We start from the raw sequence: 24,878 nt of genomic DNA on the forward strand, positions 1-24,878 counted from the left end.
ATTAGCCCAAAGAAGGATCACTTCCAGGGCTGGGCAACCTTTAAAAGACTTTTTTTTTTTTTGTCATTTTTAAATTAAGATATAATTGAGCTTTTATACTAATTTCAGATGTACAACATAATGATTCGATATTTCTACATATCGTGAAATGCTCCCAATTAGTCTAGTTAACAGCCATCACCACACATAGTTACAAAATTTTTTTTCTTGTGATGAGAAGTTTTAAGAATTACTCTCTCAGCAACCTTTCAATCTGCAACATAGTATTGCGAATTACAGTCACCATGCTGTACATTCTACCCCCATGGCATTTCTTTTATAACTGGAAGTTTGTACCTCAACCACTTTTGAAGTATTTTTCACAAAACCATTAATCTCTCCAAATCAGAGACCCCTCCCCAAAACAGGAGGGCGGAGAATTGAAGACCAAGGGGCTGGGAGTGAGTGAGATGTGAATCACAGAAGGGTAAGTGGGGAGGAGAGGATTGGAGAAGGAAGACAGAGAAAAATGAGTAAGGTCAAAGGAGAATGAGAACCGGAGAAACTGTATAATAGGAAGGAGCTGGAGGGAATGGAAAATGGGAGCAGGACGATTGAATCCATCTATCTCTCTGAGACCAGCACGGCACAAGGTCCGCCAGCTGTGCTGAAAAGGCCTCCCTTTCTGTGGATTCCGAAGTTGTTTCTCTGCCACCTTACACTCACTCAGGTACATTGCCTACCTTTCCTGCTAGATCAGGGGGTTTGGCAAGCAAGGAATTTGTCCTGTTCATCTTTGTACCCCTGGGGCCAGGGCATGGTGATTGACACACGTAAGACACTCAATACATACTTTTAATGAATGAATGTTAGTAAATGGATGGATGCATGAATGACTGAATGAACCAAAACAGGCCACACTGACAATGCATAGGAGGAGCTTATTTCTACAAAAACCTCCTAAGGCAGGCAGGTCTCATTAAGATCTTAAGGAATTTAGGAAAACTTTTCTCTGGCCCACAAAAAAAGTATTTCACTCTGTTTCAAATTTTAAATTTCCTTTAACTCAACCACAGTAAAATAATGAAAAGTTCTTTCAACTAAAATGATTTTTTCTATTTTCGAATGTTCTGTTCATCATTTCAGAGTCTATTAATGGAACGTGGAAAATAAACTCCCAAGATGTAGGAGTTTCTTTCTTCCTGGAATCATGACTCACAATGCAAATGTTTAGAACGGTTAAAAAAAAGGAAGAAGGTTTTCTTTGAAGCGATTTCACTTCCTCCTTGTTATTTACTTCAGTTACAGTGTTTGTGATATTAACACTTTCAAAAAGATTGGAGCAGGACCAAAGGGCTTGAACTGGCTATCAGGGTGACTTCACATCCACAAAGACTTGGGTCCTCATCAGTATGGACAAGACACTACCAGACCCTAATTAATAATAAGTTAACACCTAATAGCAAAATATTCTTTAAAGTTTGTGAAAATGCAGTGTTTGTTAACACGCTGAAATTTGCCTCCGATATTCATTTTGCTTCAGAGAGTAAGGATTTATTCTAGCTGCAGAGAAAGTAAACATGCAATTACAATTATATAAAACTAAGCCAGCTAATTGGGGATTTAAAAAGATAAAAATTTCCCTTTTCTTTTTGTCAATTACTGTTTGTCTCAAAAATGTTCCATTGCGATATTAAGACTCACGTTCCTGAGGTTTTGACAGATTCCACAAACAAAAGGGATTTAGGGGAACAAGCTGACCATCTGTCCAGAGCTTCCTGAACTTTCAGCAAAGCGGATGAATAAAATTATCCTGAATTATGTTATTGGTGCTGCATTTGAATAGCCAGAAGCACCAGATTTTAGATCCGCCACTTAAAATTCCGTTCAAAGATTCTGACTGTGTAACAGAACTTCAGAAAGCGACATTACCTCAGACTTAATATTTTAAATGTTTTCACTCATCAGCTGGTGATCTCTTGGGATTGGCACAGAAGGACAGAAGATAAAACTGCCTCCCTCAGAATCTCTCTTTGCTACTGCGGACGCCCTTAACAATGAAATGCTTGTAGGCAAGAAATATGGGAGTGGGGGGGATGCGGACAATCTCTCAGGGGGATTTCTCTATCCTTTTACTTGATTCCACCAGACGTATGAGACAGACCCCCCCCATAGCCACTTTCACTTACTGCCTCTGTGTAAGCTGTTTCTCTCTCACTGTGCACAGGCCCATTTCTTTTTACCCAAATCTTATGCAACAAGCTCAAGTCTGGAGCTGGTCACACAGCACAGTGGTTCCTACCTCGGGCTCTGGTGTCAGCAGAGATAGGTTTTAATTCCAGTGCCACTTACTAGCTTTAACTGGCCCTGGGCAAGATACTTAATTTCTCTGAGCTTTAGATAATTATTCATTCTTCGTTAGGATTGCCTTGAGGATTAAATGAGCTAATGTGTGTAAAGCACAATGCCTGGCATAGAGTTAGGCCTCAAATTTAAATTCCACAAATATTTATTGAGTGCCTATTACAGACTGGCATCGTGCTAAGTGCTGGGGATCTAATTACTAAATGACGGCTATTTATTATTTTTACTACTACTACTATAACTATTTCTAGCTGGACTATGCCAACCCATAGGGGCATCTTCCTTCTAAATGTTTCCAGCACGCCTCCCTCAAGTGTAAGTCTTTAGGAGTATACCATGCACTGCCTTATTCCCTAATTGTTTCATATGTGCGCATCTGGTTACTCGAGAAGGGAACAAGCTTCTTAAACAAAGGGAAGTAAATGATAGCAGGCAAATAACAGAGTAGAAGCCAGAAAATTTGGGTCCTAAACCCACCTCTGCTACTCTTACCGGCATCCCCTTGGCAAGTCACGTAAGGCATTTGAGTTTCAAATTCCTCGTCTGTGGATTGGTAGAGTCTGGTTATGAGAATTTAACTCCCTTTCGGCTCTAAACTAAATGACTTGCTTTGATTGACTGTTAATCAACATAATCTAAGTCATCAGGATCCACTTATTAAGGAGGCCAAGATGCATGCATGTCATCTGATCTGGTGGGTTTGATTAATGCTATTTGCCTCTTCATACACGTCTAGTGATTACAGCCTATACCACGGGGCTACCATCTTTTCATGACTCTTCTACATCAAGCAAAAACGAGTCTTTTTTTAAAGGCTGACTACATTATCAAATGTACACTAATGGACACTGACTACATTATCAAAGTTTTTCACCTTTTCTTAGAAAAGAGATGGTGAAACATGGAGCCAATGTGTATTTCAGACAAAGACATATGAACGGGACTCAAATGCACCCTTAAGATATGATAATGTTTTGGTTTTAAAACAAATAAACAGTCATGTGTCACTTAACGATGGGGACGGGTTCTGAGAAATGTGTCATCAGACGATTTCATCACTGTGCGAACATCCTAGAGTGCACTTACACAAACCTAGATGGTGCCGCCTACCGCACACCTAAGCTATATGGGACTAATCTTATGGGACCACCGTTGTATACACAGTCTGTCGTTGACTGAAACGTCATTATGTGGCACATGACTGTAAACAAAAACATTGATTTTTGATCTTTAAAATGATCATTTCTCTAAAATTTCCAGGATCATTTCCACACTCTCATGACATTTACCAGCCTACCAGCCTCACAGGCATTAACTCTGCCTTCCCACCTGTGACTAGGGATAAACTTTGGTGCCCCAAAGCAAACACCAATGCCTCCAGCTATGTGCCAGATGCCATGTCTCTCGTCTCCTCAAAGAAAGTGCTCCGGCAAGAGTTGCCCCGCCCCAACCAACTTCCCCTGCTCTGCTGGATCATTTCCATCAGCAAACACATCATCTCCTACCCGCTAAAGACCCTTCCTGACCCCATAGCTCCCTCTAGCCACCGCCCCATTTCTCTGCTTCCTTTTACAAACTGCTCCTCAGAATAGCTGCCTTTATACTTTTTTATAGTGCAGCTGTAGGCTGAACTGAGGTCCAGAAAGATTAAGCAATTTATCTACACAGTGATTTACCTAAGCATGAAGGAGCATTAAGAGCACAAACAGGTCATAAATTTTAATCTCTGATGAACCAAATGAGCTTTTCTCTTTTCTTTTTTCTTTTTTTTTTTTTTTTTGTTGAGGAAGATTAGCCCTGAGCTAACTGCTGCCAATCCTCCTCTTTTTGCTGAGGAAGACTGGCCCTGAGCTAACATCCATGCCCATCTTCCTCCACATTATATGTGGGACGCCTACCACAGCGTGGCTTGCCACACGGTGCCATGTCCGCACCTGGGATCCGAACCGGCGAACCCCGGGCTGCCAAAGCGGAACGTGCGAACTTAACCGCTGCACCACCGGGCCGGCCCCAACCTTTTTTCTATGAATAATAATAAAAGGAAACTCTACAATTTCTAAATAAAAGCCATCTGAAAACACTAATATTTAGAGAGCAATTTATAGGTTATAAAGAGTTTCCACGTGCACTTTCTCATCCGATTCTTATAACATCCCTGCCACGTGGGTAAGTTGTTGTATCTCCATCTTACTAATGAGGAAACTGAGACCTAGGATGTTTGGGCCACTTGCCAGGAAAGGGGCCCAGGACAGCGCCTGTGAGCTTAGACTCTGCAGTGAGGCCGACCGGGCGTGAATCCCGCATCTACCAACTGGTGTCTGCGTGACTCTGGGAAGTAACTTAATCTCTTACAGCTTTAGTTTTTTGTGTGCAAAATGGGTACACCTCCCTGGGTTGCTGAGATGCTTAAATGAGTTTACGCAGAATGCTTAGAACCAGTAATTGACACATAGTAAGTTCTAAGGTTAGTATTGACCTTATTAAGTGACCAGCTACACTATACTAGTTTTAAAATTGAAGTGCAAGGACTCAACTACTAGATAACTCAGCCTCGATGAACTCTCATTTTAGCTCAAAACTCTGACACTATATGACATCAAGTCATCAATATTCAGAATAAAACAATTGACTAAAATACAGGAGTGTACTTTTGATCCTCTGAGATAATTGCTTTAAAAAAAAAACCAGTTGAAAGTAACCAGTGGTTTTCTGATTTCAACTTACCTTCTTTGAAGTTCCCAGCTTTAACATAAGGAGTAAGAAATAACGGTTGTCCTACGCCTCCCTTCTGTGGTGTGGAAACCTGGACATTTCTGTACACGGAGCGAAACAGCCCATCACCACCAGGGCTGAGCATCAACAGGACCAGCGAAACGACGGCCTTCCACATGGCACCAACCATTCCCTCTAGGCCTGGGATGAAAACAATAACATTCCACCAATGAATCAAAGAATAAATATTTACCTAGCCCTTCTACAGGCAAGATATTTATTTATCCAGTCAAAAAAATTTATTGTGTATTAAAGACCCTTTGCTAAGCATGTTGGGTGCCACCTAAGTAAGACAGACCCCATCCCTTCTCACCCTGAAGTTAACAGTCCAACGGGGGCTATTGAAGGGTTTACAACATAACTACAGAAAGGATTTATATTTCTAAAACTGTGGTCTGAAAAGCAAATTCAGTGCAGGATTAGACAAAACCTTAAGACAACAAGGACTCTATAACTGATCACCAAATGAATGGCAGACAGTTGTCTACCACAGGAAGGCAGAGGATTGAGAACACATTTCAGGCCGAGAGAACCTAGGGAGGCCGTCCCAAGGTCAGATGTGAACAAGAGGCGGATGGAACTCCGAAAGGCAGGGGAAACGCGGGAGGCACCACTGGTGGCTAGAAAGGCTTGAGCACAGGCGAGCCGTCACTTGTCCATGGCCACTTTGCAGGGAAATTTAAAATAAACAAAATGGATTTGGGGTTACCTCTTTTATCTCTTAAAAATCACTAAACTTTGCATCCAAGAACAACAAAGAAAGAAGGAAGAGCAGGGGGGTCCTAGAACTATCATCAGGTCCGTGCCTCTAGAGCTAGCTGATAAATAACCTCATGGATTAGGCCTCAAATATAATTAGCACTGTCAAAATTAACTATAGTGGAGCCATTTGAAATGGAGTCAGAGCTGCCTTTCCAGAGAAAGTGCCTTACTATCTTGAATCTTGGATGGGGCCAAAACAGCAATTGTTTTACAAGCAATTGTTTGAGAAGTTGGCGGGAGAACGGACATCCTGATCTCGACTGAGGACTGCGGACTTTCTGAAGATAGAAACAATAGTCGATTAACGTTTAGCCAAGATGAGCCTCTACCTCCAACCCCAGTTAACATTCTTTATAATACAACTCCCCTCTTTTGTCTTTAAAAGCCCCTGACTTTTACTCCCTAGCAGGATACTATTTGGGTTTCTAGTGGAACCTGTGCTCCTGGAATTGCAATTCTTGAGACCCCAAATAAACTTGCTTCTCTTGCAGTTTATGCCTCTTATTCACTGACATTACTTTAAAGGTTTCCAAGGATCTTCAGATCTGATGTTCGCTTGACTATTCATCTTTCCCAGGTATTTTTAGCTGATTTGAATATCCTAATAACTCAACAGGAAATCGAGGATTATTATCACCAATTTTAGATAAGAAAAGCTTGACTCAAAGGAGCTCCTTAACCAAGGACATGTTGAATTCAGTCAGGGCCAGGACTAGGGTAAAGTGAGGCAGATAGATGCAGGGTCGGATCTTGTCTTTTTCTAAAATTTTGATATTTTGTTCATCGTGGATTTCTTCTTTGCATTAATTTTGATTTTTTTTCAAATATTGCATTGAAGTTGTATATTTATCTTGATTACTGAGTTATTTGGCACTCAAACTTTACACCCAAAGCAGGTGCCTCACCTTAATCCTGACCCTGGTAAGTATCATCAATTATCAATGCTGTTCCATTACACCACACTATTGCTTTTTAAGCATGATCCAAGTTCTTAGCTCTAAAGTCTAACTAAAAGACATGAAGTGAATAAATACTCCGCTCACTCAGATTTCTGGATACAAAAAGAAATATACAATTATGCAAATATAATGCCTGCTTTTGATTGTTCAGTGCTTTAAAATACGAAGCCATTAAAACATCCTAAGGTCCGCCCCATTGGGGAGTGATTAGGTTCACATGCTGTGCTTCGGTGGCCCAGGGTCTCGCAGGATCCTGGGCGCCGACCTAGCATCGTTCATCAGGCCACACTGAGGTGGTATCCCACATAGCACCACTAGAAGGACCAACAGCTAGAATATACAACTATGTACTGGGGGGCTTTGGGGAAAGGAAGGAAAGAAGAAGACTGGCAACAGGTGTTAGCTCAGGTGCCAATCTTGAAAAAAAAAATCTTAAAAACAGAAAATGTGTAAAGATCTATTAACCATGTGTTTATCACAACTCAATTTGGCATAATATGAAAATATTGCTTGTAGCAAATTTAAAAAGCTTTTCAGCCATATTTCCCCCATAAATTAAAAGTTTATAATTTAAATATATAATCCCTGTCAAGCCTTTCATGGCTAACTTAATAGAATTCCCTATACGTAATGTAAACAAGCCCAACTTAATATAGTATGTAGCTAAAAAATGCTTTTGCCTATTATTGACTATAATAAAGAATAAGATAAATTTAGAAATGGAAATTAGGTTCCCAAGAAGCCCAACGGTAAGGACCGCTATGGCACTGATAAAATGCATCTTTTTAATGATGTGAACTTGTTACACTGATGTTTTAATAACATAGATACTTTCAAGAAATGCTTGAAATCGACAATCTTACTCTCTAGTTGGTTCGGGGGCGGGGGGGGAAAATTCTGTAGTATTAAAAACATACTGGAAGATTCTCTGCTAGTAAAAGACTTTTTCCTGGGGGCAGAAACAAGAAACTAATCATGCCATCTAATTTCCAGTCTTCCTGCTGCAAACCTCCAGCCCCCTTTAATGGAAGTCATTAATATTTAAATAACCAGGGTAGTTACAGCACTCCCTTGTAAGCAGATGTTGACTCAAAGATGTTAAAGAAAGAAAGAGGTAAAACTGGTCTTGTTTTAATGGTCATAAATCTAATAATAAAAGTAAGAGTTGGGTCAATTTAGTAGCCTCATTAACATTTAATGAAATAACTATTAGAGTCATGGTTTCCTATGTAGGTAAATTAAAGCAACAGCATACTTCATTTCACAGTTCTCGTTTAACAGTCAGAATTCCTGAGCTGTGCCTGGCTGTCACTTCTCCTAATGAAAAGGAAAGCTATTATCATGAATGGAGCAGTATTGTTTTTTTTCTTAAGAACCTTCTCAAATGTTTTTGCTTATCCTAAATTAGCCTGAATTTTTTTTATTTATTGAACATTTATTGAGTACTTTCTAAACTAATAAATCCTGTACTAGAAGCTATTGCCTGCAGAAAGTGAAAAAAAAATTATTAATCATACACTTTATCATATGTCTACTTGAAATGATATGAAAACACTGGTGCTATTTCCAGTGCAAATATCTCATGTTGAAGGATTCAGGCAAACTTTTCCTCTTAACAAATGTTTAGGAACAGAATAAAACCTTGGTGAATACAAAGCAATATTGGCAGAATCAAATAAGCTAAAGGTCAAAAGTATATGATTTGCTAAAATTGTCTTACTAAACCTTAAATATTACAGTTGGAAACCATGTGACCGATGCACAATTCTTGTAATAAACAAAGCTATTTATCACAGTGGTCTTTAGAATAGTAAAAACTTTCAACAATTTAAACAATTAAGCTACTGTAAACCAAAAAGATGAAATTATATATGGCAATTAAAATGACTACCGAGAATGTTTTGGAAAATATAATAAAATGTTAGGTAAAGAAAAGCAGGCTATGAAATCAAACACATGGCATTTTCTCTTTATTTAATACTTCTTAAGATTTTCCAAATTTTCTAGATTAGTCTTATAATCAGAAGAAAATAGTTTTTAGTTTTGCTTTTTCTAAGACAAAGTGAAGCAACTGAGAGACACAGCAAGAAAATGCTTGTTCCTTATTCCTTGTTACTACCTGGTCATGACCTCTTGCGTTTCCTAGGAATAAGCATTCTGTTTGTTCTTTTGGAACTGGGTCTTCTTTCTCTAACATTCTGTTACAATGTGTCTTGATCTCCTAAAGCCACAGAACCTCAGAGACTCAAAGTAAATTTTCTCTTTGGTAAATTACAAAGCTCTGCATAAATATGAGATGCTGTTATAATAATAATAATTATTATATTTGCATTTAGTTCTGTGTGGATAAAATCCACAACAAATGTGCCTATGATTGGTACTAAGTAAATATTTGTTGAAGTGATGGATCTAAATAAGGAATCATGATATTTTAGATCTATATAAGGTATCAGACATTCATGTGCCCCAACTGCATCATCTACAGACTAGAAAACTGAAGCCGGAGAATCAAGTAAGTGACGTGCTCAAGCTTACACCACTGCTTGCAGTAGGCTAGGACGCAAAGCCAGGATTTAGCCATGGCTGTAAATCTAATCTGTGTTCCACTCTTCCAACTTTGGTTACAATTATATTCGGATATTCTGACTCTTATTTTCTCAAAAGATAATAACATCCTGTAATTGTCCTAAGCCTCTTTCATAGATCATTAGAGGATGCAGTAAAAAAAATAATTAATAAACCAATGAATAAACAGAAACATTAACAAGGAAAACTTTCTAGACAAATTTGATTTTTAGAAACAGTTCATACTAATCCTGGTTCTGCCATGACTCATTCAATGGACCCCGGGCAAGGCAGTGACTTCTCTGGGTCCCAGTTGATGTATTAAAACCAATAGTTAGATTTCCAGGAACTTTAAAAGCCGGTTATTCAATATGAACATGGTTAAAAATTAAACTGTAAAAACTGACTATTAAATGTTATATTTTAAAAAATCAGTAATAAGTACTCAAAATTCATCACTTCCTAATTATTTTACCATTATCTATGCTGTGGAGTCACATTTTTTGTATTTGTCTGGTGGGCGGATTACATAATGGTTTGCTACTGCTCATTTCTTTCCAACTCTGTGTTCACTAACAGCTTGCTGGTAGCTTGACAACGGCCATGGAGAAGTATTCACACCGCAGAAATCAGCAAACACCACAAATCAGGGCTTCTTTCCCCCAGAGAGCCAATTGTGAAACATTTATTTGTGTGTGTTGTCTCATGTTCCTTATTTGAAAAGTAATCTAGAAACTACTTTCCATCACCTCATAGCCAATTCCGACTGAAATGACCAGCAGAAGCAACAAAAAGGGAAACTCCTGCTAAATTGTCATCTGTGTGGAAGCAACAATAACCTGCCTAGATATGCAAGCCCTCGAGAACAGAAACTTGAAAAGGCCACTGGCTTCTGCTGGTGAAAAAAAGAATCAAAACCACAAATTCTTGAGAATGAGGACCAGGAAACAAACAGCGAATGTTTCAAGCAGCCCTGTCCCCTCTTCTCTCCTCTCACTTCTCCATCATACATTACAGATTATTCCAATCAAAGGATAAAAGTCTTTCGTGTAATTAATGTTATAGCTGCAATTAAAATAGTTATTTGGATTTTCCTTACATATTTAAGTGGCTTTAGCAGCTCCCAACATCATACAAACATTCCCCCAAACAAAAAACAGGCCAACTGGTAACAGACATTTCCATGAAATCTGCAACAAAAGAAAGATTCAAGGAAGTGGTTCCTCAATTTAGAAAAGATTCAGGCACCTCTCAAGACGATGCAAGCACATCCAAAGCATTGGAATCCTGTAATAAAGGGCTATTGTGCAAGCCTGAATTAAATACAAACCCAAATCCCAAACCTAGCTATTTTGCTAAAGAATTTCCATGCAAACAACAAATGGTAAATGAAAACCTTTATTTTCATTTTCCTTAAGACATCATTTTAATTTCTAAAATTGATATTTGAAGCGCTCTTTTCCCAAGGAGACATGGTACACGACACACAAGGTAACAAGCGACCTTTTGCTGAAGTGGCACTGAGACTTCCATGCCTATCTCCTTCCCACAGGCCACCCCTCTGGCATCAGACAGTGGTGTCTGATCTTGCTAATGAATTGGTTGTCCATATCTCTGCCACCATATCCTCTGACTCACAGGGAAGAGAGACCAACTCGAGTTACGTGGCAGGTAGAGAATAAAAAGAAACAGGAAGAGGAGAAAATAATATTATCTGACATTAAAGTAGGGAGCTTTACTTTGAAATCTCACACCAACCAGAAGGAAAATCTGAGTAGGGGTGGAAAGTAAAAAATAGACATGTCCCAAAATGTTAATAAGTTTTGAAATAGAAAGACCATCCCCCTGATCAAAGACATCATCATGATAATGATACAAGTAATAGGTACCAATTATTGAATGTTCCCTATGTACAGGAACTGTGCTAATTGCTTTATATTTTTAACCCTAACCTTTACCAGGTAGGTACTATTATCATCCCATTTTACAGATGAGAAACTGATCCTTAGAGTATTTAAGTTACTTGCCCAGGTCACACAGCTAGTAGGTGGTAGAGCAAGGAATTGAGACCAGTCCTAATCAGTCTCCAAGGACCATCCCATAGTCCCAGCACCAGCATCTCCCAAAATGTGCTAAGTGGGCCTGGGTCCCTCCCTATTCAGCTGAGTTTGGAAATACAACGTACTCTATCCCTGCAGAATTAAATTATTAAGTTGCTGAGAAGTTCTGCTTTTCAGCTCTTAAATAAATCTGTTAAAATTTTATCCCTGGGGTGTGCCTGGTGGCATAGTGGTTAAGTTGGCGCACTCCGCTTCGGCTGCCCAGTGTTCATGGGTTCGGATCCCGGATGCAGACCTACACACCACTCATCAAGCCATGCTGTGGTAGCATCCCACATCCCACATATAAAATAGAGGAAGACTGCCACAGATGTTAGCTCAGCGACAATCTTCCTCAAGCAAAAACAGGAAGATTGGCAACAGAGGTTAGCTCAGGACCAATCTTCCTCACGCACCCAAAAACTTTAGCCTAGTATTTCCTAAACCAACAATATTTGATCAGGAAAGGCTTTTTATTGTTCTGTAATATTTAAAAATTTAATGGAACACACCCTGTCATCTTTATTCATTCAACCATATTGGAGGAACACCTTTATCCTAGGCCCTCTCTGCTCCAAATATCCTCAAAAAAAGTATTTGGGGTGGGGCTGGCCCCGTGGCCGAGTGGTTAAGTTCGCGCGCTCCGCTGCAGGCGGTCCAGTGTTTCGTTGGTTCGAATCCTGGGCGCGGACATGGCACTGCTCGTCAGACCACGCTGAGGCAGCGTCCCACATGCCACAACTAGAAGAACCCACAACGAAGAATACACAACTATGTACCGGGGGGCTTTGGGGAGAAAAAGGGGAAAAAAAATAAAATCTTTAAAAAAAAAAGTATTTGGGGTAACGCTGGTCAGAAAACACAACTCTGTGTTGTCAGTGCAAAGGCCCTGAGGTACAAAAAAGCTTTGTTTGTTGTTGGTTGATGGGAGCACAGTAAACGGAGGAAGTGGCACATGATGAGTTTGGAAAGTAGTTAGGGCCAATACACGTAGAGTCTCACCTGTATTCATGTGCATTAGCATTTTACTCTAATTGCAACTCGAGACTATGGGAGGCTTTAAAGTAAGGGAGCAACACAATCTAATCAGAATTGTGAAATGTGAAATGATCACTCTGGTGGCTAACTAGCTAGTGGACTTTAGGAGAATAAGCTTGGAACCAGGATACCAATTAGGAAGCTGATGGAATAATCCAGGGAGAGATGATAGAGGCTGAGGCCAGGGAGTAGCAGCGGAGGTGGTGAGAAGTGGTCAGCTACATTTTGAAGGCACATCCACCAGTCTTTGTCAGTAGACTGGATATAAGGGCTGAGGGAAAGAAAAGAAGCTGGGATGATTCCTAAGTTTTTTGCCCAAAGTGACTGCATGGATCGTTACGGGTTGAATTGTGCCCCCCAAAGATACGTGTAAGTCCTAACTCCCAGTACTACAGAATGTGAACTTATTTGGAAATAGTGTCTTTGCAGATGTAATTAGCTAATTAGAATGAAGTCATACTGGACGAAGGTGGGCCTTTAATACAATATATCTGGTGGACTTATAAGAAGAGAGAAACACAGAGAGGAGAATGCCATGCAAAGACAGAGGCACAGAGAGAGAAGATGGCCATGTGACAATGGGGGCAGAGATTGGAGTGATGCATCTAAAACCCGAGAAACACTGATGACTGCTGGCAAACACCAGAAGCCAGAAGAGGCAAGGAAGGACCCTCCCCTACAGGCTTCAGGGGGGACATGGCCCTGCCAACACGCTGATTTTGGACTTCTAGCATGCAGAACTGGGAGACAAGAAATTCCTGTTGTTTGAAGCCCCCCAGTTTGTGGTACTTTGTCACAGCAGCCCTAGGAAACTAATATACGGATAGTGGGGCCATACTGGAGGTTGGGAAGACTGTGGGAGGAGTCGGGATGGAGGGGGTAAAGGTACAAAACCCCAAGAGTTCTATTTTAAGTTGTATTTAGGCACCCAAGTGAAAATGTTGAGTGGTCAACAATAAAATGGGAAAGTAGAGTTAAATTGATTTCTTAAGATATTTACGGCATTATTGTAAGCCAGGATTTCCCACAGGGCATATTTGTGGAATTTCTGGAATACTTGTTCCGCAAGATATTAACAGATTTTGTAAGGGCTAATCAAACTTAAATGGGCTCCCTTGTTACAGAACCTCTCAGAGCCTTTCACTTGCCAAGGGGCAGCATGTGTTTATTTGCTGTGACACTATTCTTAGAAAAGTCCTAAATCCAGAGCTTTATATAACACACATCCAGACAGGGAAACTAAGTCCCAGACTGAATAGTTTCTCAAGTCTTGGATTAATTTTTTCAAACTACCCACTCAGCCATTAAATAGTAAAGCTGGAATTTGAAGCCAGATCCAGAGGACTCCAAAGTCCATGTATTTTCCATACAACACTGTATAAATGACATAATACAATAAAATCTGCCTCCATGCAAATTTTGACAAAAGCAGAATTCTGGGTAAAGTGGATTATCTTGACATACCATTTGTAAGATTTATAAGTACAGAAACTGCAAGTGATTTAAGGGCAAAGAAGAGAAAATCACATGCCCAGAGACTGCTTCTTAATGGATTTTTAGTGTATTTCCTTCAGTTTTAAAAATAACTTTTTTGGGTTAGCTGAAGCCCTCAGTCCTTGAGGATTCATGGCAAAAGCAGTATCTTCCAGTAAGAACTTCTTTCTTCTTGCTGATGTAAAAGTAGCCCTATTCATTTTTGGAATCAGCCTCCTTTTTGCTACCTACTACAACTAAAGTTTGCAAATAAAAAGTTAGGACACAGTGTGGTAAATACAAGGGTAAGATCAGGTGCGATGGATGAGAATATTTTAGATGAGGGTGATCCTGGGAAATTCTGCAATGTTGTCACCTTAACCATCACTCCCTCAGGTGACAAGAAATTCCTCCTTGACTCCAAAATAGATACTATTGTAATTGAGAGTAATCGCCATGTAATACTCCCTTAGATTACTCTAGTACTCTCCTCAGCTCTTTTCTACATGTTGTTTCATTCCATCTTCACCATCACTCTTGAAAGGAGTCAGTGCAGCTCTTCAACAGAGGCCCATGTTGATGGATTAACTTGCCAAGTAATGACACTCCAGTCAGTAGCAGAGTTGGGACAGACTCCAAACCCACTGGGGCACCCACTCATTCAAGTATATCTTCAGCACCTACTATGTGCCTGACTCAGAAGTAGGCACAGAGAACTAGAGACAAAGTGTGTGCCTTCATGAAGCTTACTGTCTAGTGGGGAAGAGAGAGAGATGCGAGCTAGTAAGGCAATTAAAGAAGCATAAAGGGTTACAGAAGGATGGGGTCGAGGAGTGGTATTATTTTAGATCAGGTGGTCAGGGATGGCCCCTCCAAGGATGTGATATCTGAACAGATCTAAAGGACAGGAGAGGGTTCCATGTAAATGTCTAAGGAGAGGAGAGTTCCAGGCTGGAGAATAGTGATTGCAAAGGCCCAATAACAGGAGGCAATGAGGATGGAAGTCAGCATGGCTATAGACCACTGAGTGCTGGGAAGAGTGGTACAAAGTGGGATCAGGTATCAGATCACGAAGGGTGTTGAAAGACAACACACATTTGAGGGCTTGCTTCTTCCCAGTTCTGATGTTTCTATCAATGGTGAAGCTCACCTCTTGCCATCCTCTTGCTTACTGTGAGGAGGAGGGGAGTAAGAGGTGGAAAGATTTATCTGATGGATAAATTTGGGTAAACTGGGCAAGTTTGGCTCAACTCTCCTGCTGTCCCCACAGGAAGCGGTGCTTTTTTCTTTCCACCAGGTGTGGGCCTGTGAATGGCTGGGCAAGTCTGCTCAACTGGAGGCTTTAGTTGTAGGAAGTCCATTTGCCCAGAAGTGAAAGCTCCACCCAACCCAGTCTCTCCCAGTAAGAAAGGTGATATTTTGCTCTCCACCTGCCTTGTTCTTTTGTCTTCTTAATTTCTCCAGAACTCAGGTGAGACAAAGGAGCTTGCTGGTTTTTAGGCTCCCTCAGAGACTCTAACAGAATGAAATTTGGGTTTTATTCTAAGTGTAACGGACTGGAATTTTTCCCACTGCACCCCACTGTTTCTATTATCCTGCAAACATTTTGTCATATATGTAGTTGGAGAAAGGCATGGTTAATAGGATCAGCTCCACCCACATATCCAAAATTTGAAGTGCCATACAGTCTGACTTGCCCACACCAGATCTGGAAAGGTATGAGAGTTGATCATGAGAAATGACTTCTAAAATCAAACCAGCCAAAGCATCTTCACACGGCTAATCAACGGGCAACAAAGTCACAACCAGACTATTTAGCAAGAACAAAAGGATGCAGAACTGAGTCCCCTTATTAAACATTTTTAAATCAAGTGTACATGGTATCCAAAGGGGAAACAACAGAAAAGCCCACAGACTTTTCATCTGGTTCTTGAGTCGTGGAAATACCCTCTATTATTGCTTCTGTCAGCAGTTTCTACAAGCAAAAAGACCCCTATTTTCATTCTGACATCCGTCCATACCATCTTGCCAAAATCATTAACGGTCTCCATATTCCCAAATTTAAAAGAAAAGTTTCAGTCTTTACCTTAATTGACTTCTCTGTCACATTGACAATAACCCTTTGCTAAAGTTATCATTGCCTTGCCTTCTGTAATCTGTGCGTTCATGGATCTTTAGAATGTTCTTCATAGTTCCCTCTTTCTCTGCCTTCCCTTAAATATTGGGTTTCCCAGGATTCTAACCTTGGTCGACAGCTCATCTCACTCCACACATTCTCTCCAGGGGGGTCTCATCACTTTAAGTAGCACCTCCTACTGACACCACTCACAATAATAGCTCTTCTTCAAAGCTTCAGGCTCATCCATCCAGGTGCCCGCTGAACATTTTCACCTGATGTCCCATGGGTATGTTAAACTCAATCTGTCAAAGTGGAACCTAATCCTTCCACCAAAACACAGTGAATTGAACACATTTATCTCTGTTCCCTCATGGAACCCCTCTATAGTGAAAGTAAAGATATTTTTAAAAGGTGTAAATCCCATGGCCCAAGAAAATAGGAAAACAACAGCAAATAAGGCAGATCAAATTTTGTTGTTGTTGTTCTTAGAGAGAAAGTGAACAAATAGTCTTCAGAGAATGAAAGCAGAATGTAAATGAGAAACAAGCTGATTCACATGGCAAAACCACAGAAAGGCTCAAAAAATGGTAAGAATGGATACTGCAGATGGCTAAGGTGAGGCATGGGGCTGAAAACAGAGGGATTAGTGCAAGTCTCTACAGCAGATAGAGCTTCCGACCCCTCTGTGCACTCTAACAGGGAAAGGGAGAGACTTATTCTACAGAAAATTTATTCTTTGGAAAATTAAACCAGAGAAACTCTGAAAGTGGGAATATGAAATACAGCAAAAGTTGGGGAAGAGGCACCTGCCTGAAAACTAAGAGAAAGTCTACACAACGACATACCCCGGAACGCGCCCCTTGACCTTGAACATGCCCTGAACACTCCCCTTGAACACTCAGCTCCAACAAAGCTTGTAGCAAGCACTCTATGCCTCCATCCTGTGCAGGAGATTGAAGGATTCTTCTCTGGCGTGACTGAATCCTGTCACAGAAAGGGCCCATACATCCTGACGTGTGAGGTCCTCCAATGAAACTTTTTGTACCCATCAATCAGTTCCAGGGAGCTGGTGAACTGCTCACAGATCCCTTCAATACGATGGAGCTTCCAACCCGCAACTTAGTTTCTCCCATTTAACATATAACCAGATTGCAAAGAACCACTGGACAGTGGAGGAAAGCATCTAATTTGCAAGAAAAACCAAAAGAAACTACTTGAAGAAAAAAAAATTTCAGAAAAAATAGTAACGCATGGAACAGAATAGCTCTTGAAAACCAAGACATATCTTTAAGGAGATAAAAGAAGGCACTGCATTCATCAAACAGCAGAAAGCTGTCTTTAAAAGGAACAAAGAGAGGGGCCAGCCCCGTGGCTGAGTGGTTAAGTTCGCGTGCTCCGCTTCAGTGGCCCAGGGTTTCGCCGGTTCACTTCCTCGTCGTGGACCCACACAGCACGCATCAGGCCATGCTGCAGCGGCGTACCATGTAGCACAACCAGAGGCACTCACATCTAGAATATACAACTAGGTACTGGGGGACTTTGGGGAAAAGAAGAAGAAGAAAAAAAAGATTGGCAACAGATGTTCGTGCAGGTGCCAATCTTTAAAAAAACAAAAATTGATTCTCATATACCACTTCTCAGAAAGCTACTGACAGATGGGTTCCACCAAAACAAGGAAGTAACCAAAAAAGAGAAAGACGTGGGATTCCACAAACAGGGGAACTAACGCAGGAGAGAGGTCCCAAGATGACAGCCGTGCCTAAAAAGCCACCAGTGGAGATTGGAGCAGAAAGACAGAGGGATCCATGGGGAAGATTCTCAAATATATACCCATATAACTGACTACCTCACGAGTCTTTGTGACAAATCATATCCATAAGGATACTATAGTTCTGTCAGTAGGCTCGGACAGAAGTCCTGATAGTGACATGAAAAAGTAAGCAATCCAAAAAGAGGCAATTATTAGCTTGATGAAGAATTACCAAACTGGCCGAGAGGCGCTGCAGGTAGGGTCCACTAACTGGCTCCCAGTGAGCAATGCTACAACAGAGGAAACGTTAGGTGTGGGTTTAGAACAACAACGAGTTCTGTAACCATTGGACAGGGTGGAGGGTAGGAAAGCTGGGACATGAGGTATGTTAAGAGCCCTAACTTCTCATCTTGCTTACTACGAAGTCAACAGAAAATACCTCAAATTGATAAAAAGTACAACTCTAAAACCAATAAATAGATAAGGCAGATTAGTTAGAAATTTGGAATTAAATACTAGAAGAAATAGGTGAAAGAGTATGGAGAAGAGACTGCAGAGAGAAGAGAAGCATGGAGAGGGGTGGGGGACTAAAACTTTTTATTATGAGAGTTGTTAACATGACCTATTTTTCACCTACATATGTGAATTATGTTGACAAAAAATCAAAAGTAACTGAGAAGAATGAAAAAGCTAACCTACTTATCTTCTTCCCTAAACGCATCCCTACTTCTCTGTTTTCTGTCTAGGTTGGAAATACCCTCCAGCACCGACGCTGGAAACCCAGGATTTGGTCTTGACTTACCTGTGTCCCTCTTGCTGCCTTCCCACAGCCAATCAATCACCAATGGAATCTCCTAGATGTTTTTCAGACTCAACTCGTCTCTAACCTGACTTCCATGTCCTAATCCAGGTCCTTAGCATTACTTGCATGGACGATTGCAAATCTCCATGCTAATTTCTAACCCTGATCTTAACTCCGAGTTAAATGGATTTCCCCACTCTCCTCACTTGCTGTTGTCTCTCCTATTTTCTTGAGCCATGGGTTTTATACCTTTTCAAACTTTGTTGCACAGCAAGAGATAACCAATACATAGGCAAGATATGAGCATAAAGCAGGAAGTGAATAAAGACAGGATGGAGCCAGAGAAGTCAACAGAGAGCAGATTGTAGGGGGCCTTGGAGATGTGTTCGGAATCCAGTGACGAGGAACTACTGAGGGCTTTATATCTTAAAAAGATTATCACGGTCACAGGGTAAGGATGGATTTAAACAGAAAAGAGAGAAAGCAGAGAGACCAGTTAACAGGTTTTACACAATCCACAATGAAGATGATGGAGCCCAGGGGCCGGCCTGGTGGCCTAGTGGTTAAGTTCGTGCTCTCCACTGCGGCGGCCCAGGGTTTCACTGGTTTCGATCCTGGGCGCGGACATGGCACTGCTCATCAGGCCACGTTGAGGTGGCGTCCCACATGCCACAACTAGAAAGACCCACAACTGAAAATATACAACTATGTGCTGGGGGCAGTTGGGGAGGAAAAAAAGCAGAGGAAAAAAAAGAAGATTGGCAACAGTTGTTAGCTCAGGTGCCAATGTTTAAAAGAAAAAAGACGATGGAGCCTAAATTAGGGCAGGGCAATAGTCAGAGTGTGGACAGGGCAGACCTGAAAATAATTAGAAGGTCAAATTAGCAGGATCTTGTGAGCAATGAAATATTACATGTTGAAATAGAACAGAATCTGGCAGCCAGATCGGATATAAATGGCTGGGGAGATGGTGGTACCACTAACTGACATCTCCCACTATTCCACTTTGCCATGAATTTAACTAGCATTAGTGCATTAGTGTGTGTGTATGAGAGAGAGAGAGAGCGAGAGAGAGACACCACCAGATACCTGAGAAATTGAAAATCAGCTCCCCTGGTAACCACATTGTGACATTCCCAACAGAGCACTGACAACGTTTCTACACACCCAAGGCCACACTGCAGCTGCAAAATGACTGACAATCCTTTCTTCTGATAAGTTACTGGTTTCTTACCAATGTGTCCCCAACCCCACTTTGTTCTTCCCGCCTCCTGAACAAAGACTGCTGAGATAGTTGCTGAACTGCCAATGGCTACTTGACAGCAGTCAATCCAATGGGTCCTCTCTCCCCGATCCCTCTTTTGACTCACTCAGCACAAGTCCAAACCTTTCAAAGGCCTCTTCCTATGTCCCCGATCCCTTGGGTGTATGTCCTCCTTTGCTGCAGGTAAGCCAGTAAACCAACTTCATGTCATTACGAGTGTATTCCTGGTGGCCTTCGATCAATGGGCTTTGACATCCCATTGGAAAGGTGTACTGAGAGCAGCAGAGAAGTTAGGGAGACCACAAAATATAGAGGGAAGAGACGATAAAGCCAGAACATCGAGGGCAGCTGAGGGCTCTCCGTATTTTTATTTTTTAAAGATTTTATTTTTCCTTTTTCTCCCCAAAGCTCCCCCATACATAGTTGTATATTTTAGTTGTGGGCTCTTCTAGTTGTGGCACGTGGGATGCCACCTCAGCATGGCCTGATGAGTGGTGCCAGGTCCGCACCCAGGATTTGAACTGGCAAAACCCTGGGCCGCCGAAGCAGAGCGCATGAACTTAACCACTCGGCCATGGGGCCGGCCCCGCCCCATATTATTCGGAGACAAGCAGGAAAGCCTCTGCCACAATTCCTGCATGCACAGAAGTTCAAGTGCCAGCCTTTACTTTCTCAGCAGGTATATCCTTGGGCAAATCAACTCACTTCTTTCTCTGGACTTCAGTTCCTTCATTTGCAAATTATGCAGTTTTGATGGACTTTATTATTGCCAACATCTCTTCCCAGCTTGGAATTTCTAGGATTCTAAAAAGTAACCAAGGATAGGGATACAACTGCCTCAGGCTCTGAGGCCCAGGGATGACTCCTGCAGACAGCTTTGATGATACAACTTCCACGCCTGTTCTGGGTGCCACGAACTTACATTTCTGTCGGAGTGTTTGCAAGGCTGGAAACCTGAGAAAGACTATTTTGGAGTCTATGCTACAAGACTGATTCAATTATATGTTTTTTGAGCATAGAATTAAAAAAAAAATCTATCAACAAATTCTAAATCAGTGGCTTCCAGTAAGTTTACTCTGAAACAAAAGTCTCAGACTTTGCAGACGCCCCCATTCAGGCGCAGGGCGAAGTGTACTGTGGGAACTGTCTCGGTTTCACACCAGGTGCTGCTGTCTGCAGTTCAGAAGGCGCCTGTGCCACAGCACAAGGGACTTGCTCTCCTCCAAGCAAAGTTAATTCTACAAACGATCTCCAACATCGAGAGGAGGAGGAAAAAAACCTTATTTCCGCTTGATTTGCTGATTGCTAATAACCTTCTTCATCAAGAAATCCAGGCAGGAAAATTTCTCATTTTCAGAATTAGCCAAGACTGCCACTTTCCCCCATGTCAAATATAAACTGTGCATCCTAAGGTCCACACATGCCTCAGAATGGCTTCAGCTTTAGTTAACTTTCTACGTTTGTCGCTGCTCCACTCGGGAGCCTAGGAGCTTTGCCCCAGCCAGGCCTTTCCCTATAGCAACCGCAGTTCCCTTCAAACTAGAGGCCCCTCCACACTCTTTTCCATGCAAAAGATTTCCTCTCCTTTAATAGAATTTGATTCATTAGAGATATTCTATGCATATAATAAGGTGTGAGATCCTTTGCTAAAACTTTTGGTGGAGTCAAAGATGAAAAAGGGATGGCACTTGCCTTCAAGGAGAAGAAGACAGATGTACAAAATCCAGTGACTCCAGGCAGACCGGGTCAGCGCTGAAATAAGGTACAAGGAACTCTGTTCTCTAAGCCATTACTAATAAACACTGCGCTCACTCAAGTCCTCACTGGCCGATTACCTCTCTCCCAACACCAATCCACTGCTCACTGTGCAACTGGCTACTTCCAACTTCAGGAAAAAAGGATGGAGAAAACAGAGCACAATCCTTATGCCTACCTGAGTCAATTACAATCAATTGCAGAGTCAACACAATCCTGCTGTCCATCCCATATCCTATCCCACCCTCTCTCCGAAGACTCAGGATGGAGGGAATGTAAGGAAAAAGGGAAAGTGACCTTAGATATGTAAACAAGTGGGACAAAGCACTTGCCTTCTGAGTAGAACCGCACTACCCTTCATTGTTATTGTGACAGATCCATGAGATGATACACAGACATAAATAAACCCACACCAGGTACTGCAGAGAGCTGAAAGATAGTTCTAGTCCTCACTTTCTAACTCAAAACCTTAGAACAGTCCCAGGCCACAGAACAGATGCTAAATAAATCTAATTTCCCTTGCCTCATCAGTGGTAAATTATTATAATAAGATGGGTTTACAGAGCTGAATATTTTTTTATTCAGCACATAGAGCATATACTAAAGTATTCAAATGGAAAGGGAGGGTAGAGTTTTGGTTGCTAAATATTTGGATAAAGGCTTGGTGACCAGGCATCCAGAATATGAGTCACACTTAAGGTTTGGTTTGGAAAATATGGCCACCATCAGGATAGGATGTTATGGTTCCCAGATTAAGTAGGCGCTGCCTTGTGAAAAGAGAGACAAATTCATTAAATTACCTGGTTTCCTGATGTTCGGAAATGGTTTACACGGATAAAGCATTGTATATTCAAAAAGTCCTAGATAAAAACATATTTAACTTTCCTTCTTTCCTCCTCTCTCCCACCTTATTCCCCTCCTTCCCGCCCCAATGCCATGCCTCCCTGTAACGGGAATAGGAAAGACTCCACTCACTCGTATGGATATGTTTTTTAGTTTGTGACTATTGTAAGTTATCAAGGAGACCTTTGGCTACAATAACACCGTAGATAGAACCATCACTAAGACACAAAGTGATGAGTGAACACCTGTATTGTTTGCTGTTCTGAGAAGGCTATATATTCAGATTTCCCTCAAGGTCTTGTCCTTCTTTTCTCCTTCCATACACCCTCATTCAACCATCCCTTGATCATAATTGCAAGTCCAGGTGTTTGTTCTATCTTGACCTTGCTGTTGGGCTCCCCACTCTCAGCTGGCACCGCGATACGGACACCTAATTGGTCCCTCGAACCCACCGAGTCTTAAAACAAAACATCACCATCCCCCTTGAACTTCCTCCTCCTCTCACTTCCCGATCCTTAATGGCACCACACTATCCTTGCAGATGCCAGGGCTCTAAAACAGTCCTTGTGTCAAACTGCTTACAAAATCCCATTGTTCTTCCTCGTTTCTCTCTCTCTGCAATCCATTCTGTTCACAGTTCAATTTTTACTGGCCCCAGGAAATTTGAAAAGTCTCCTAACTCATCTCTCAGACTTCTGGTCCTCTCCACTCCAGTTCATGCTAACACTGATGCCAGAATGAGCTTTCTAAAGCACTAGGCACTCCCCTCCTCAAACGCCTTCAATGGCTCCCAACTGCAACCAGGGTGAAATAAAATTCCTGCCATGAAATTCAATGCTTTCCACTAGGTGACTCTAGCATAACTTTCCAGACCAAAGTCACATGACCCCTTCACAAACTCTATGCTCCAGCCAAATTAAACCCTTCCTTGTTTCGTTTCCTAACTTTACTCTGCCTTTTCTGCCTTTACAGGTATGCATAGCTCCAGGCAAATAGTAGGCATCAAATCACTACCAGTTGAATGATAATGGAATTTAGGTGGGAGTATACACTGTAAAATTCTTTTGACTTTTCTGAATGTTTGAAAATTTTCACAATCAAATACTGAGAAAAATATTAGTTCAATGAATAAATGGATGAGGGAATGAATTTCTTGGGAGGTGGGTTACCTCCTCCCCAGAGAACCATACAGGGTGAAGGGGTCTTTTTGAAAGATGAGTAATGGGATATGGAGTCCCAAATGAGAAAGGAGGGAAGGTTAGCCCCAGGATGCCTAAATAAATATTTTGGCCAGTAAACAACCCTAGCAGTTTAAAGATAGCCACTAACTAGAATCAGAATATGGAGAGAAGATTAAAAGACCTAAGGATATTGGAAAGATAAGATGCTAAGATTTTGCTTTTTCAGGCTAATGGATCTAAGGATGCAGAGTCATTCCCCCTCAATCCCCACCCCCATCTTGCTCCCTGGGTTCTGGGTTAAAGCAATGAAGGAAAAGCATGCGGTTTCACATTCGAGGCTGCACCTGCAATATCTCCAAAGGAGAGAAACTTCCAACACTCTGGTTTTGGTTCAGTTATGCTCAGGAGTGTAGGTTTTATGAAGAAAGTACCTGATCACTGTCCTGTGAACTGAGTCTATTATTGCTTAAATCTCTGCACTTGCAAACACATGTATAGCATAAAAGTTCAACTTCCATTCCTGGTTTTGACCAGGCAAGGATAGTTCTTAGCTTTCTGCCCAGCTTACCCCTCTTCCAAGTCAATGCAGATATGAATGAGCCATTCTTCTAGGGGTGCCTTTCTAGTTAGGAGAAAGTGCCCCATTAGATTCTTGTAAATGTTCTTGGTTCAGTCCATGAAAACGCCACATTATTAACCCCCTGGGAATGTTAAACTAAAAAGATTGTGCTTGCTCTTTTCAATGAACTATACTTCCTATTAAGAATAGTCATTACCTATTTACCTGGGGTATCTGGGTGCTAATAAAGGGTAACTGATGTTATCTGAGGCAGTGACAAAGCTCCTCCTCTCTCACCGTCTTAGTCCGGTGCATACCACGGTACTCAATACTCAGTTTTTCCTCTGACAAATCACATGCTTCCCAAAACAAAAACAAAGTCATTAGCAAAATACTGCCGGCGCTGTTTGCTTCTTGTTTTTTTTTGTTTTTTTTTTTTTTTGAGAGGGGTAAACTGGTCAGCTCAGTGGACTAGCTTAATTAAGACTCTTCTAAGTCATTTGAACTGCCTGTCAGTCAAAGCCCATTTATTTCTCAGGCCCTAAAACCAGCCTAGTAGAAGCTCACTGTAATTTGGTTTATAAGCTGGACCAA

At 41.4% G+C, this 24,878-nt stretch overlaps 1 protein-coding gene across 1 annotated transcript in view; it reads right to left on the minus strand.

The window, feature by feature from the left end:
• CPVL (carboxypeptidase vitellogenic like) overlaps positions 1 to 24,878 on the minus strand; it is a 137,057-nt gene that overhangs the window by 110,743 nt on the left and 1,436 nt on the right. The window contains exon 2 of the mRNA XM_014841042.3: positions 5,068 to 5,256. Within this exon, the coding sequence (XP_014696528.1) occupies positions 5,068 to 5,245 (178 nt within the window). The 5' untranslated portion in view covers positions 5,246 to 5,256. The remainder of the gene's footprint in view (positions 1 to 5,067; positions 5,257 to 24,878) is intronic.

Source organism: Equus asinus, chromosome 1, assembly GCF_041296235.1.
Source record: "Equus asinus isolate D_3611 breed Donkey chromosome 1, EquAss-T2T_v2, whole genome shotgun sequence".
Lineage (NCBI taxonomy): Eukaryota > Metazoa > Chordata > Mammalia > Perissodactyla > Equidae > Equus > Equus asinus.